The 16,953-nt window shown below is 42.0% G+C and overlaps 1 protein-coding gene across 1 annotated transcript in view; it reads left to right on the plus strand.

Moving 5' to 3' along the window:
- The window catches only part of UBE3B (ubiquitin protein ligase E3B), an 88,679-nt gene that overhangs the window by 59,176 nt on the left and 12,550 nt on the right, over nucleotides 1-16,953 (plus strand). Inside the window, exons 12-24 of the mRNA XM_073672623.1 lie at nucleotides 1,736-1,913; nucleotides 2,467-2,636; nucleotides 2,787-2,954; nucleotides 3,112-3,283; nucleotides 3,457-3,575; nucleotides 6,341-6,455; nucleotides 7,181-7,280; nucleotides 7,783-7,902; nucleotides 8,431-8,607; nucleotides 8,686-8,796; nucleotides 8,872-9,009; nucleotides 15,859-15,924; nucleotides 16,653-16,711. Of these exons, the coding sequence (XP_073528724.1) occupies nucleotides 1,736-1,913; nucleotides 2,467-2,636; nucleotides 2,787-2,954; nucleotides 3,112-3,283; nucleotides 3,457-3,575; nucleotides 6,341-6,455; nucleotides 7,181-7,280; nucleotides 7,783-7,902; nucleotides 8,431-8,607; nucleotides 8,686-8,796; nucleotides 8,872-9,009; nucleotides 15,859-15,924; nucleotides 16,653-16,711 (1,693 nt within the window). The remainder of the gene's footprint in view (nucleotides 1-1,735; nucleotides 1,914-2,466; nucleotides 2,637-2,786; nucleotides 2,955-3,111; nucleotides 3,284-3,456; nucleotides 3,576-6,340; nucleotides 6,456-7,180; nucleotides 7,281-7,782; nucleotides 7,903-8,430; nucleotides 8,608-8,685; nucleotides 8,797-8,871; nucleotides 9,010-15,858; nucleotides 15,925-16,652; nucleotides 16,712-16,953) is intronic.

Here is a 16,953-nt window from a genome sequence, read left to right on the forward strand (position 1 = left end):
ATTTCTTAAAGTAATGATGGCCACTCCTTTTACTTTACTTAGAATTTGTATTATGGCAAGAAAAAAGCAGCTAATAGTCAATTCAGTAGGACTATCAGCGGTGTATCCACCAGACTTCTGCACAACACAACTGATGGTTTCAACCCCATTTATAAGGCAAGAAATCCCACTTATTAAAAATGACAGGGCACACCTGTGAAGTGAAAACCATTTCCAGTGACTACCTCTTGAAGCTCATCAAGAGAATGCCAAGAGTGTGCAAAGCAGTCATCAAAGCAAAAAGTGGCTACTTTGAAGAACCTAGAATATAAGACATATTTTCAGTTGTTTCACACTTTTTTGTTAAGTTTTTGTGTTGATTCATAGTTTTGATGCCTTCAGTGTGAATGTACAATTTTCATAGTCATGAAAATACAGAAAAATCTTTAAATGAGAAGGTGTGTCCAAACTTTTGGTCTGTACTGTATACTGTGGCTAAGCATTATCTACCTTTGACAAATTATACTTTGATGTATCTAGGTTGCATTACCTATTAGGGTTTTATCTTTAGCAATTCTGACCATATATCTTTTGCAACCTAGACCACATTTTCCTTATTGGTAAATGTGTTCTTATTGTATAACCATCTGTTGTATTCCTTGTCAACCACTGGATGTAGTCAGTCCCAGTGCTCTTAATATGTCATTTCATATACCCAGTTGGTTAAATGTAGATATGATCAAAGAGAAGCTAAATAAAATTGAGGTGAACAAGGTCCCGAACCCAGATGGGCTGCATCTAAGAGTTCTTAAAGGAAACCTGCCAGCAGGATGTAGCCCTATAAATGAAAGGCATGGCTATAATGGCACTGGGAAGCTGATTAATCTGATACCTGATGTGAAGGGATCCGCTCAGTGGTAGTTTAATACTCACCTTATGAAGTTTTCAGAAAAATTAGGTCTTCTGTACTTCAGTATGCTTTGGGGCGGGACGGGGGGGGCAGGATCTTCTTCTCGTTCTCCACCCATCCCTCCCACCCCACCAGCCTCCTCTGTTACTTGTGCAGGTCACTGATTATTCAGTGGCCTGCCTCCTTTTTAAAATTCAGCGCCGCCGCCATCATTGTGTGGGCGGCACATGCGCAGTGGGAACCGGAGTCCTGTCTCCAGGATTCAATAAAATGGAGGCGGCGCATGCGCAGATTGAGATCTTGGTTCAGAGCTGAAATCTCGATCTGCGCATGTGGCATAGTTTTAAACCCTTTAATGTGTAAAATTGCAAACTGTAAAATAAGTTTGCAATTTACTTGTTATTAAAAATCTTCTCTGACTCAAGAACAGAGGGATTTTAATTTTGTTGTTTATTGCTCGTTGCCTAGGCTGCCGGCCAACACTGCAGTCTATGAGCGGTGGTGGGGCGCCTAAATACGGAGCGCATCGCTTACAAGCTCTTGAATATATACGGTACCTTGTAGGCAGTGCTCTGAAACTTGCTTGATCGCTGCAGCCAGACAGTTTCAGTGCAACTTTTCTCCAATGCTGCAGAGGCAAAGCCTCATATAGCAGCTTCTGAGAGCACACGACGATGCCGCTGGTTCAATCTGTCAGTCAAGAGCGCAACACCATTTGGCAAGCAGGGGGGCCTGGAGACTGGGGAGCAATGCACTCCTGAAAACCTAACTTGAGACAACTAAAGTCTTCATAAACTATATTCTTCTAAGTTCTACTTATTTCCATATTTTCTTCCTGCCTTTCAGGTAACTTAATTCATCTAGGACACCTGACAGAGAAAGTTTTAGAAGAAGAGACAGGACACTTTGTGAGTGTGCTGACACAGATGTTATCATACTGCCAGAAGTATGTGTCCCAGAAGAAATCCAACCTTACGCACTGGCATCCCGTTTTAGGCTGGTTCTCCCAAACTGTGGATTATGGGTACGTTTTCACTTCTGTTAACATACTTTTAAAAGAATTATTCTACTTTCAAAATCCCCCTTCCCCTGGAGAAGGAAGTTTATTCAGCCTAATGCCCCGGATCCAGGTCCCTGCACCCTGAGCAAACAGCTAACTTGGTCTGGGGAAGCCATGGTTGGCCAGGCATGTGCATGCAGAAGGGAATATGTGGACAATCTGGTCCACCAGAATGGCAGCTGCTCTCTACATGATTGCTCTTAGAAACCACCCTCTATATAATCTAATAGGACTTATGGACAGGATTTTTCTTTGTCAACAACCTCTTCTAAAGGCTTTTTGTAATATTTTAAACTTGAAGCCCTTTTCAATTGACTCAATCACCACGCATTCACGACATTGAAATCACTTGCAGTCATTTTGACTTGTCAAACATGTGGTTCAAATGTGTTCAACTCTTCTATATAACCTTCTTGTATTTGTAATGTCATTACCTCTCCCCTTATTCTCCAAAATCCTTCACCTATCTGTTGTCGCGTTCTCTAAATTTGCCATTTTCTCCTTAATTACTTTTCAGTCTTAATGAATCAATGCCATTACTTACCAAGCAGCTTCAGCATTTGTGGGGTGTTCATATGATCCGCATCTTGTTCCGGGAAGTCCTCAGTAAGAAATTAGCAGAAAATCAAGATGTGTCCGTTGTGACCACCCCAAGCTCCTCTCCACAGAACAATCTTCCCATGAAAAGTGAGTTCTAATCAGAGCAGGCATACTCTGGTGAATGTCCATTGTGGTTTTTATAGTTGGATCTTATTTTTGTGTTCCATGTTTACAAACTTTTCAGATAATTTTTTTTAGATTGAATGTAACATTGCTTTTCTGTACGTATCCTTCCAGACCTGTTTAAAAGGGCATTCCAGAAATCTGCCTCGGTTCGTCACATATTGAAACCAATTGGAGGTAAAAGAGTGGATTCTCAAGAGGTGCAAAAAGTCTGCAATATCTGTGTGTTGTACCAGACTGCACTCACCACTCTCACTCAGATCCGTCTCCAGATTCTTACTGGTACGTGCCATGCTTGACACTTTATGTTTACTGGTTTTCTTTGGACACAATCTGCCAATATATTTAACCATATTGATCCTTGGTGAGGCACCGACAGACTTACGGACATTATGAATTGGCAGCTTAAATCACTGCATAGATTTTGTTCTTTCTCCAGGTCTAACTTACTTGGATGATCTTCTGCCCAAGCTGTGGGCCTTCATCTGTGAACTTGGACCTCAAGGAGGGTTAAAACTTTTCCTTGAGTGTTTGAGCAATGACACCGAGGAGTCCCGCAGGCTCTTGGCCATGCTTGTCCTTTTCTGTGATTGCTCCAGACACTTAATTACGTGAGTATCTAACTTCCAGTTTATTGATGGTTAATCACAATACTTTGGCTATAGATGTACTGATTTTTACACACCCCCACACGAAAAACTTTGGAGAATCATAAATGTTTTTAAATGCTGCATTTCTAGTTTAATGTCACATTGTTCATAGCTTTAGTGTGTTTCCTCGTCAGGATTCTGGATGATATTGAGGTGTATGAAGAACAAATATCCTTCAAACTGGAAGAACTTGTGACTATATCTGCATTTCTCAACTGCTTTGTGTTCAAGATGGTCTGGGATGGTCTTCTGGGTAAGGCAGCAGGAGCAAATTCAGTTCAATGACTACAATTCTGTTAATTTTTACCTTTTTTCGTGCTTCGCCTAATGAACAATTTTATGTCTGAATTGCTGGGCTGTGCTCGCCATTACACAGTGTTTGCTCTGCAAAATATACCCCTTTTTCCAAAAACGAATCCATCTCATCTATTACAATTGTCCTGCTACCCTGTTAGAAATGGTTGTCAGGCACAGGGGCCATTCTTCTTCATGGGCTGCGTGTTGGCACTATTCACTGAAAGTGGATCTGTCAGATTAATAAAACACGGTGTACTCTGTGGCTACTAGACATCTTTATAGATGCATACTCTTCTCAGTTTTGTGGCATTTTGGCTACTAGAACGGGCCTGTAACTGATTTGCTGTCCTTACATAGAGCAGCATAGTAGACTGACTTGCTTTTAGAAGATTTTTTCAGTCTTCTTAAATGGGTATTTCAGGATGGTCCTTGTAAATACAAGCATTTTTGCAATTTTCTGCATTTTAAACTCTTCAGTTGTTTCTAAGATATTAATACTTTTGTGTACAGCTCGTTGTCTTGGAGATCGACCACTGCTACTAGACACAAGAACATGCACAGTACTGACCAGCACTTTTCTATTGAGCTCGCCAAGATCTTTGGAGTGTGCTGTTGCCTCCTAATCCTGGCTTGCTACAGTTTAGTGCTTACAAGCTTCCAGCAGCAGGGGTCGGTCTCCTAGGCAACAAGCTGTAAAGAAATGTACCATCTCAGTCACGGCTGTAAGTTTTAATAAGCAGTAAATTGCAAAACTGCTTGTTTTCACAAGCATTATCTGAAAATATCCATCTATGAGGATGGTAATAACCCTTTAAGTGATTTTCAATCAGTTCAGTTGCAAAACAATTTAAGGCCCCGTCACACATAACGAGATCGCTAGCGAGATCGCTGATGAGTCACGTTTTGGTGACGCAATAGCGATCTCGCTAGCGATCTCGTTATGTCTGACAGGTAGCAACGATCAGGCCCCTGCTGTGAGATCGCTGATCGTTACAAAGCTTCCTGGACCATTCCTGGGTCGTTGCGCTCCCGCTGGGCAGTGTGCATCGCTGTATTTGACACCTTGTCAACGACCTCGCTAGCGATTCAGAACTGAGACACGTAGAGGTGCATAAATTGGACTTTTCTGCGTTCATCATCCCCGATTGGTGGTCACTACTGCGTCCTTGTTTTTTCAGATCCCACCAGCCTTCTCCGGCTGTGACTCCACTTTGAACAAATCAGACATCTTTAGCGAAGTAGGTATTGTTTGGGGTCTCAAATGAGTTTCCATTTTTAATTCATTTATAGGACATCTACCAATTATTTGCTATCATTGCTCTTCAGGGAGGGAGGGCTTGGCTTCTATCTGTATATATATGCTTTTGCATGGGCAGATATTTTAGGGGTCTCGTGCACACACACCCACACAGCACGTTTTCTGACACGCTGTCGTGGCCAACCGCTTCAGAGTTTTTCATACACCAATTAACATGAAGCTTAAATCAATAGACTCTGTTCTTTTGGCCTGTTGCACGCTTCAAAACTTTCTTCGTCGACGTGATGCAATTACGTACTGTCCGCCTGGCTTTGTGGACTCTGTGGACCGAGCCAATGGGGAAGTGGAGCTCGGTGAATAGCGTGCAAACGATCCTGCAATTGCAGGCCTTCAACCAGTGGGACATGGCAGAAACACCCACGATGCAAAGACCTGCCGCGACAACTGCTGCCAGTATTTTAACAGTCCTGGTGCCCCGTCACACATAACGAGATCGCTAACGAGATCGCTATTGAAGCCAAGCCCTCCCTCCCTGAAGAGCAATGATAGCAGATATTTGGTAGATGTCCTATAAATGAATTAAAAATGGAAACTCATTTGAGACCCCAAACAATACCTACTTCGCTAAAGATGTCTGATTTGTTCAAAGTGGAGTCACAGCCGGAGAACGCTGGTGGGATCTGAAAAAACAAGGACGCAGTAGCGACCACCAATCGGGGACGATGAACGCAGAAAAGTCCAATTTATGCACCTCTACGTGTCTCAGTTCTGAATCGCTAGCGAGGTCGTTGACAAGGTGTCAAATACAGCGATGCACACTGCCCAGCGGGAGCGCAACGACCCAGGAATGGTCCAGGAAGCTTTGTAACGATCAGCGATCTCACAGCAGGGGCCTGATCGTTGCTACCTGTCAGACATAACGAGATCGCTAGCGAGATCGCTATTGCGTCACCAAAACGTGACTCATCAGCGATCTCGCTAGCGATCTCGTTATGTGTGACGGGGCCTTTACCTTCTTCTGCTTTACTGTTGTCATTAGTGTTCTGTTGTCTGTCTAGTTCCTTCTTCTTTTTCCCCATTTCTCTTAACAATCTGCATTCTTAAAGGGGCTGTGTACTATTGGACAATCCCTTATCTATAGGCCCAGGGAGTTGTAAAAAAAATAAAATCAATGTGAACACTGCAGCTGATCAGAAGCTGCTGATTGGCAGCAGTGCTCATGACATCCCCGCTGGATGTTTATCCCTTCAGACTAGTGGGGGACGCAGCACTGAATAGGGCAGAGTGGTCTAGGAGGTGTCAGGTTTTTTTTTCCACCACCCTGCACTCACTAATAAGAGGTCTTCCAGTACTGGACAAGCCCATTAATGACAAATGTTGTCTCTTTTTGGTGACAGCAGTTATACTCTTTGTGCGTTTAGTAATTGCAGTTCTTAAAATGTGAATATTTATATTCTCTGCAGAGAATGCCAAAGGGGAAACCTTGGAGCTTTTCCATTCCGTGCATGGCTGGCTTATGGTTTTGTATGAGAGAGATTGCCGGAGGAGATTTGCCCCAGAGGATCACTGGTTGCGGAAGTGAGTTAATAAATCTTAAAAAAAAAAAAAGGTTTCAAGTTTTGTGTAGATAAATCTTAAGGACTGTATGCAATTTTATCCAGTCTATACAATCTTATATGAAATAAATACTTAAGAAACACCCACACAGAACTTTCTGGTAGTTTGCTGAGCCTGGATTTACATAGCATTGCCTGTACTGAATATAATAGTATCCACTTCTCAGATAGCAGCAGGACTCACTTCAGCTGGAAAATCCCTTTTAATGGTGTTTTAAGGCAACTTTGCCTGGCAAAATCAGATTTTTAATCGGTTCCTATTTTTCCATTAGTTTTTGTAGCATAGTTTTCCGAGCTTAAGATATTGATTATCATTATGATTTGTGATGAATATCAGATTAGAGGGGATCTGACAGCCATCTCCACCACTGATCATCTGTTTTCAGCTCTGGTGGAGGTTGGAAGTAAACAGTGAATGGAGCTGAACAACACTGCTCCATACACTGTGTAGTGGTCATTCCTGGGTACTGCAACTTTGCTCCCATTCACTCTGTAGGAGCTGAGCTGCAGTACCTGGGAACGGCCACTACACAGTGAAATATCTTAAGCCTGGAAAACCCCTTTAAGGCTGTAATCATGGTACTGCATTTTTAACAATGTCATTTTACACTCTAGTATCAGATTGAGCATTGTATTTGCTATGATTTGGCTTCAAAACAACTAAAATTATTCTGATTTTCCACACAGAGATCTTAAACCAGCTGTGCTTTTCCAAGAACTGGACAAAGAGAGAAAAAGAGCTCAACTCTTACTTCAGTACATCCCTCATGTCATCCCGCACAAAAATGTATGGTCATTACTTAGACTAAATTAAATGTGGCACATTTGTTATATTACAAACGTTGCCTGGTCAGAGCACATTGCTGACCTATACACAAGATAAGACATCAAGAACTGATCTGTTGGGGTCCAACAGTCGTCACCCCCCGCTGATCAGCTGTTATTTACTCTGACTGTGGCTGGATGTAAAGATATAGAGCGGAGCTACAAAGTGGTGCTCCATCCAGTGTGTAGCAGTCGCTGCTGAGTACTGCAGAACAGCTCCTAAAGATAGGTCATCAATATCCTCTGATCAGACAAACCCTTTAACCCTTCACCCACCTCCGATATGTCAATTCCACCCAACAGTTATACATAGCCATGAAAACTACCATGTGCAGTAAGAATATAAAGTTTCTAATACTTGACAAAAAGACACAAAACACTGTTCACAAGCTATTCACTTTTTTACAGTCAGTCACGCCATCAGAAAATAGTAACATTTTGCATTTATTTTTTCTGTTCTGCAGAGAGTTCTTTTGTTCCGAAATATAGTTACCAAGGAAAAGGAGAAGTTGGGTTTGGTGGAGACAAACACCGCGTCACCTCATGTAACACACATCACTATACGACGATCTCGAATGCTTGAGGTACTGTACATTAGAAGAATTTTCCTAAATGGTCAATGTGGTAAGGAGTTAATCTCTGTCTTATGCTGTCTTTACACTGTAAATTGCACTAAATTCTTAAATTGTTTTTAGTTTAGGGATATTACTTTTTGAGTCGTTGAGGTTGTGCCCGGGTGATACGTTTGTCCAACTGTTTGTCCAACTGTGATGGGCTATGTTTGCAATTGCATTAAAATGACCATCACTCTAATTGAAACCAAATAGACCCCATAATAGTGAAATAGGGGGTGTATTTGTGTCCATTATGGATTAGATCTGTTTCCCACAGGAGTTCCGTCATTCTGTTCCTATGAGAGAACAGAACCAAGGTACTCCAAACCTTGCTGTGAACCTAACCTTACTTGTTAGAAATCAATGGACCTGCTCATATTGAACATTGCCAATTAGAGTTGATGTGAAACGTTGTGATGTGCAATAATAAATTCCACAATATGTCATGATCTGAATACGAATAAAATGTCTTCTTTCTCTATCGTATTTAATTCACAGGACGGATATGACCAGCTCCGGCAGCTCTCCCAGAATGCAATGAAAGGAGTCATTAGAGTCAAATTTGTTAATGACTTAGGAGTAGATGAGGCTGGAATAGATCAGGATGGAGTTTTTAAAGAATTCTTAGAGGAAATCATAAAGAAAGTATTTGATCCTGCACTAAATCTCTTCAAGGTACTTGAGAGGACCATAAGCTGACAGTATTACTTACCTAAGTACTCCTGTGTAACCTGCTTTTCTTGATTTCTGCAGACTACGAGCACTGGAGATCGGTTATACCCATCTCCCACATCTTACATCCATGAGAATTACCTCCAGTTGTTTGAGTTTGTAGGGAAGATGCTTGGAAAGGCAGTATATGAGGTAAGGCACGGCCCTGAATTTCTACATACACTGAAAATCACAGTAAGAATTTTTAATAACATGCCTCTCTTTTAGGGTATTGTGGTGGATGTTCCTTTTGCTTCATTTTTTCTTAGCCAGCTATTAGGGCACCATCACAGCATCTTCTACAGCTCCGTAGATGAGCTTCCTTCTTTGGATCCGGAGTTCTACAAGAATCTTACATCCATTAAGGTGAGAGCATAGATTTGAGGGACACAATCATGCTGTAATACAAACGCACTTTTTGCTATAGAACCATGTTGTAAAAGGTGTGATGGCATCTCTTCCAGTTGCTGATAAACATTATATTATCAGCGAATCTCCCAAAATACATTTCTGTCAGTCTATCAATTTGGCTGGTGCTTACGATTTGGTACAAATAAAACGGACCCGAATCAAAAGTTCCCGTGGATAGTTTTTGCGGATAGTTTTTGCGGATAGCTTTCGTGGATAGACTTTTTTATCCTCTGAGATCGCTCCAGACCACAAAGCATAATAAATAGAGGGGATAGAAGACGTTAAAAAATAGTAAAATGCCTTATACTTGACTCTCCTAGGCGTTCATTTGTCCTTTTGCATATGCCACCCCGCGGTCTTCAGCACCGATCTTCGGTTCTTCCAACGCCGAGGTCAGTTATTGACCTCGTGGTCATGTGTAAGGTGCATCAGTAAAATAGTAGGTGGATGTCTGCTATATTGTTGGATTTGTTCTAATTGAATCCCAAATATTTTGCATTCCGCAGAATTTGAAGTTTTGGGAACATTTTAAACAAATTCTATTGAATTGCTCATTTCTAATCATATCCCATAGTTACATAGTTAGTAAAGCCGAATAAAGACTTGCGTCCATCAAGTTCGACCTGTTAGTTCTGTAATTGCTAAAGTTGATCCAGAGGAGGGCAAAAACCCCAAATGATTTAGCCAATCTTCACCTGAGGAAAAATTCCCTCCCGACTCTGAAACCAGCAGTCAGAATAAATCCCTGTATCAACCTACTATTTTATTTTATTTTTAAGTATATGCTGAAATCTGCCTGGTATCTAGAAAAGCATCCAGTCCCCGCTTGAACTGGTGTAGTGAATCCGAGATTACCGTCTCCTCACTCAGTGAATTCCATATTCTCACTGCTCTTACCGTAAAGAACCCCTTCCTATGCTGGTGCTGAAACCTTTTCTCTTCCAGTCTTAGTGAGTGCCCTCTTGTTACCGTAATATCCCTCCTTTTGAACAAATCCCGGGCAAGGTCTCTATACTGTCCCCTAACATATTTGTACACATTTATTATGTCCCCCCTCAACCTTCTCTTTTCCAGGCTGAATAGTCCTAGTTTTGCCAACCTCTCTGGGTATTGCAGTCCCTCCATTCCCCTTATTAATTTTGTTGCCCTCCTTTGTACCTTTTCAAGCTCGTTTATATCCTTTCTATATATTGGGGCCCATAACTGAGCACAGTATTCCAAGTGTGGTCTGACCAGAGCTTTGTACAGTGGAAGAACAATGTTCTCATCCTTTGCAGCTATACCTCTTCTGATACATCCCATTACCCTGTTTGCCCTTACAGCAGCGGCCTGACTTTGGGCACTCCAATTTAGTTTGCTATCAATCAAGATGCCCAAGTCCTTCTCCATCTCTGAATTCCCCAATGGTTTCCCATTCAGTGAGTACTGGTGACTTCCATTTTTCCTTCCCATATGTATGACCTTACATTTCTCCTCGTTAAACCTCATTTGCCATTTAATGCTCCACCTACCCAGCTTATCCAAATCCCTCTGTAGGTCTTCACTATCCTCTTTTGTATTAATTGTTTTACATAACTTTGTGTCATCTGCAAATATTGATATTTTACTATTTATCCCGTTGACTATGTCGTTAATAAAGATATTAAATAACATTGGGCCTAGTACAGACCCCTGTGGTACCCCACTAGTGACGCTTACCCAATCTGAGTATATTCCATTTATAACCACCCTCTGCCTTCTATCCTTTAGCCAGTTAGCTACCCACTTGCAGACATTTTCCCCCAGCCCCATCATTCTCATTTTGTATACCAACCTATTATGTGGCACGCTATAGAACGCTTTTGAGAAGTCGAGATACACGACATCCACTGGTTCCCCCTGATCTAGTCGAGAGCTAACCTCCTCGTAGAAGTCAATCAGGTTTGTTTGGCAGGAGCGATTCCTCATGAATCCATGTTGGTTCGGGGTTAATAGATTATTAGCATCAAGATGCTCCATGATTGCCTCATTAATAAAGCCTTCAAAAATTTTGTCCACAACGGACGTCAGACTCACCGGCCGATAGTTTCCGGCGTCACTTTTCGCTCCCTTTTTGAATATTGGCACTACATTCGCCTGTCGCCAATCAAGTGGTACAGACCCAGTCTCAACAGAGTCCTTAAATATAAGATATAACGGTCTGTCTATCACATTACTTAGTTCCCTTAGTACCCGTGGGTGTATGCCATCAGGTCCTGGTGATTTGTTTATTTTAATGTAACTGAGGCGTTTCTGTACCCCAGCTTGGGTTAGATTTGTCATACTTAGTGGAGGATTAAGTTTGTCACTTCTCATTTTGCCTGTTAGTTCTTTTTCCTTTGTGAAAGTTGACGAAAAAAATTTATTTAATAGATTAGCTTTATCCTCATCTTTCTCTATGATTTTGCCTTCATCACTTTTTATCGGTCCAATATTATTAGATTTAATCCTTTTACTATTTATATACGTAAAGAACAGTTTGGGATTTGATCTACTTTCCCTAGCAATACGTCTCTCTGTTTCCTCCTTTGCTATTTTCATTTGTTTTTTGCAGGTTGTCGTTTTTTCCTTGTAACACATTAGTGCCTCCTTGCTGTTTTCCTGTTTTAATCTCTTGAATGCCTCTTTTTTTGCTATTTAACGCCCCTTTTACGTTCTTATTCAACCATATTGGTTTCCTCTTATTTCTGGCCCTTTTATTCCCATACGGTATATACCTCTCGCACTGAGTATTCAGAATTCTTTTGAAGGTTTCCCATTTACTATTCGTATTTCCTTGATTAAGAACTTTGTCCCAGTCAATAAGTTGAAGGTTTTCTTTCAGCTGATCAAACTTCGCCCTCCTAAAGTTTAATGTTTTAGTTGTTCCCTTATTGATAACCCTACTGAAGGGCATTTTGAAATTGATAATATTATGATCGCTATTACCTAGGTGCCCCCCTATCTGTACCTCAGTTATTCTATCAGGCCTATTAGTCAATATTAAGTCCAACACGGCCTTCCCTCTCGTTGGTTCCTGCACTAGTTGGGAGAGATAATTATCCTTGATATTTGTCAAGAACCTTTTTCCTTTCTGCGATCTACAGGTTTCTGTTTCCCAGTCAATATCCGGGTAGTTGAAGTCCCCCATTACAATCACCTCATTATGTTTTGCTACTTTGTCTATTTGTCCTAATAGCAGTTTCTCATTCTCCTCTGTTATATTAGGTGGCTTATAGCAGACCCCCAGTAATATTTTATTATTATTTTTTGCCCCCTCTATCTCTACCCACATGGACTCGACCCCCTCTTCTCCCTCTCCTATATCTTCCCTTAGTCTGGGCTTTAGACGTGACCTTACATATAAGCAGACTCCTCCGCCCTTCCCCTGTTTCTGGTTCCTTCTAAATAAACTATAATCTGTTAAATTTACCGCCCAGTCGTAGCTATCGTCTAGCCAAGTCTCTGTTATACCTACGATGTCATACCTCTCCTCCGATATAAGCGCCCGCAGCTCATCCGCCTTATTGGTCAGGCTTCTTGCGTTGGTCAGCATGCAAGATAAAACTTTGGGGTTATTTAGCATCCTATTCTTCTCTAACGATCTAACTGTACTATCCCCACCCCCCTCTCCACCCTCATTATATTCACTTCTCCCCTTCCCCCTTGCTTGCCTCACATCCCACCTATTTCCTTGGTTTCCCCCCCCCGTCTCTAGTTTAAAAACTCCTCCAACCTATTAGCCATCTTCTTCCCCAGCACCGCTGCACCCTCCCCATTGAGGTGCAGCCCGTCCCTACGGTAGAGCCTGTAGCCGACAGCGAAGTCGGCCCAGTTCTCCATGAACCCAAACCCTTCTGCCTTGCACCAACTCTTTAGCCACTTATTCACCTCCCTAACCTCCCGTTGGCGCTCCTGTGTGGCTCGCGGGATTGGTAGTATTTCTGAGAAAACTACCTTGGAGGTCCTTGCCCTAAGCTTCCTACCTAGATCCCTGAAATCATTTTTAAGGACCCTCCATCTACCACTCACTTTGTCATTGGTGCCAATGTGGACCATGACCGCTGGGTCTTCGCCAGCCCCACCCAGTAACCTGTCAACCCGATCCGCGATGTGCCGGACTCGAGCGCCAGGGAGGCAGCACACTGTTCGGCGATCCCGGTCTTTGTGACAGATTGCCCTGTCTGTCCCCCTAATAATAGAGTCACCCACTACCAGGACCTGTCTAGCCTGCCCTACACTTCCCCCCTCCCCCTCATTACTGGAGCATACACTCCCCCGGCGGTCAGAGGATCTGTCGTGCTCCAATAATGCCGGTTCTGAACCAGCCTTCCTATACTTCTTCCCTCTATCCCTTCTAACTGTTACCCAGCTCCCTGCCTGTTCAGCCTGCGCTTCCCCACTAAGCTCCACCCCCAGTGTTGACCCATTGAGTGTCTGCTCGGTGAGCAGCAAACTCCGTTCCATGTTGTCGATGCTCCTCAGTACCGCTATCTGAGCACTTAGATCCAGGATTTGGGCTTCCAAGTGCACGATATGCTCACATCTCTCGCAGCAGTATGGATCCCTGAGCGGTAGCTCAGGGAATGCATACATTGCGCAAGATGTACACTGCACGGCTCCGGCCAACATGGACGTCATTCTAAATATGGGGATACAGTCAGTATATATGTACAAGTACAAAACACAATTATTTATATATAGGTGTATGGACGGGGATCAATTAGGGATGTGCAAGTGTATCGATTAGATATCGGCGCGGGATCAGTTAAGTATGGACGGGGGATCAATTAAGTATCAATTAAGTATGGACGGGGGATCAGCTGAGTGGGTCAGGTGGATTAATTAAGTATGGACGGTGTGTCAATTAACTATGGACTGGGATCAATAAGTATGGACTGGGGAAATAATTAATTGTGGACTAGGGAATCAATCAATTAATTATGGACAGGGGGTTTAATTAAATAGGATGGGGGGTAAAGCAAATAAATAGGTATGGACGGTGGGTCAATTAACTAAGGACTGGGGATCAATAAGTATCAATAATATTAATAAATATGGACTGGGGAAATAATTAATTGTGGTCTGGGGAATCAATCAATTAATTATGGACAGGGGTTAATTAAATATGGTGGGGGATAAGGCAAATAGATAGGGACTGGGGATGAGTAAAAGTGGACAAGGGGAATCTATTAAATAGGACAAGGGGGATCAATCAATTATGGGCTGGGGGGGTCAATCATTTAAATGTGGTCAGGGGGATCACTTTAATATGGACGGGGGGTGGTCGGGGATCAATTAAATGAGGACGGGGGGGTCAATTTAATGTGGTCAGAGGGATCAGTTAAATATGGACAGGGGTGTTCAGGGGAATCAATTTAAATATGGACGGGGGTGATCAATTAAATATGGACGGGGGGGTAATCAATTAAATATGGACTAGGGAATACAATATAATTACAATACAGATACAAATACAATACAGTACAGTACACACTTGGGTTCAGTAGGGCCGCTTATCGCGGCCTCCTGCCCCTCACTCACCTCCTCTAGGGACGCTGCACGCTATCACAGCGCGCTTGTCCCTCCGGTCGCCTCTTACCGGTCCTCCTGATCACCTCCTGGTCACCACCACCTGGCACCCTCCGCTGGCCGGCACTGCACGCTGCCACAGCGCTCTCTTGCGCTCGTCCCTCCGGTCGCCTCCTACTGGTCCTCCCGGTCCGCTCGGTCACCTCCGCCTGGCTCTCCTCCCTTCCCAGGAGCTCTGAGTAAAGATTGCATATCAATGCCCTAAATAATATCCCCCCCCCCAATGTCTAGTACTGAAGATGTATGAAGTGGTACAATGGCTGCTTTCTTACAACTACAGTTATGTCGACCAATGCAGCCACAGACATTTTAGAACCCAAACCAACCAACAGGCTTTAAAATTGAGAACTAATAGTAATATCTATTTTTGTACATTTATCTAATATTTCTTCTGGAAATGAGAATAATTAACAGCTTTGGCTTTGTGATTGGTAACTACTGGGGAACGCCTTTCAGAATTTGATGTACAGTCTCAAATATATGTATAATTTGCCCAAAGGCAAAGCACAAATTATTAAACTATATTGGTAGTTTTTATGCTATGTCACCATGTAAATAAAACTTCATTTTTATTGAACACAGCCTCTTAAAAATGGGTTAAAAATACAAATAGGCTAGTCATCAATATTATACTATTATAGTTATTACATAGTGCCCATGGACTTTAAATATAATTATCTATGACTCTACACTGAATCATTGGTATTGGTGCTGTCTGCAGTACAGCTCTACTATAATATCGGACCTGCTACTGTGTGATTATTAAAAGAAATGTGAAATTTAGCCCATTACCCTAATATGTTTCCCTGCAGAATGCAGCTTCTTCAGGGGTAAACGGGGCAATAGCTATTGATGTAATTATACTGACCCGCGTAGTAAAGTTACCTGGCCATTTAAGTGAACGCTGTAAAAAAGAAAATCCCCCAAAAATATTCCCAAATGCAAAGACAAGCTGTTATATGGCTATGTTGACAGAAAAATAAATTAATGGCTCTTGGAAGGTGAGAATGAAAAATAAAGATAAAAGTGGTTGCAGCAGGACTAAAATATTAGTCCTCCAAATGTCTAATTTCCATATGTGTAAATGATTTTACAGAGATTCATCTTGAGCTTTCATCCATTTTTGCCATTATGTAGCTCTTTGCATAGCTGCTTATATTGAAAAATAGATGTCTGTTTCTCTGTTGAGTAACACTATTCTCTTATATTTTACAGCGATATGACGGCGATATTAGTGATCTAGGCCTCACTCTTTCTTATGATGAAGACGTTATGGGTCAGGTAGCTGATTTTTACTGTTGGTTTTGCCAAATCGATTACCATAATTTTGCTTTGCACCATCTTTGGAGTGATTTTACGGTATTTAGGGGAGTTACGTAGTACAGAATTGGAAGAGCTATACCATAAATTGCATCCCTAATCTAAAATTATGAGGAAGAACTTAAATAATAGTGCAGCCTTCACTACGGGGAGCTTGCCACATACTGTCTGTACGTTGAACTCAATAATAACACCTTATGCAGCAAGCTCGCTCTAGTGTTGGCCGGAAGTAATTAGTGGGTGTACAGCACTTCTCATGTCCTCATTGACATGCCGGGGGGAAAACAGTTGCCAAGTCAATTGTCCAGTGTCTATACCCTGTATTGTGCATGTTACCTTTAATGGTCTATAAAATGCATTTATTTATTAACATGCACCTCTTTGAGAAGGGACCATATTACTGCTCTGTACAAGTTTCATGTCACTATGACACCCATAGAAGACTATTGGTACAAATGTATATGGCATTTTAAGATTCGCATGTAATGTGACAGAAAACATATTGTGGCTAGTTTCCCTGAAAGCTGCATTGCTTCTAGTGGAGAACTCTTCCATAATATGTTGCAGCACACAAATTGGCCACTGATTTCCTCTATGTAGGATTTCTTTGGATGTGTGAACCATGATGCACATTTTCTATTGAATTATAATAGCCACTTCTGATCACTGATAAATGTATATATTTTTAGCTTGTCTGCCATGAACTGGTCCCTGGAGGGAAATCCATTTCTGTAGCTAATGAAAACAAGTAAGTGCATGCACATCTTGGCTGCATCTTCAGCACCTCTTACTTCACATAACCCCTTTTTCTGGAATCTATTGACATATTTTATGTTGATTTTGTAAAATTTTATACGAGTGTTATTCACTAGTTTAATATCTGAAAGCCGAAGCCAGTTTTCACCTTCCTGACCAGGCCCAATTTTTCAAATCTGACGTGTTACTTTGTGGTCATAACTCTGGAATGCTTCCACGTATATCAGTGATTCT

The sequence above is a fragment of the Phyllobates terribilis genome, unplaced genomic scaffold, assembly GCF_046119375.1.
Source record: "Phyllobates terribilis strain yellow unplaced genomic scaffold, ASM4611937v1 Scaffold_1__5_contigs__length_1240528914, whole genome shotgun sequence".
In the NCBI taxonomy this organism is placed as follows: domain Eukaryota; kingdom Metazoa; phylum Chordata; class Amphibia; order Anura; family Dendrobatidae; genus Phyllobates; species Phyllobates terribilis.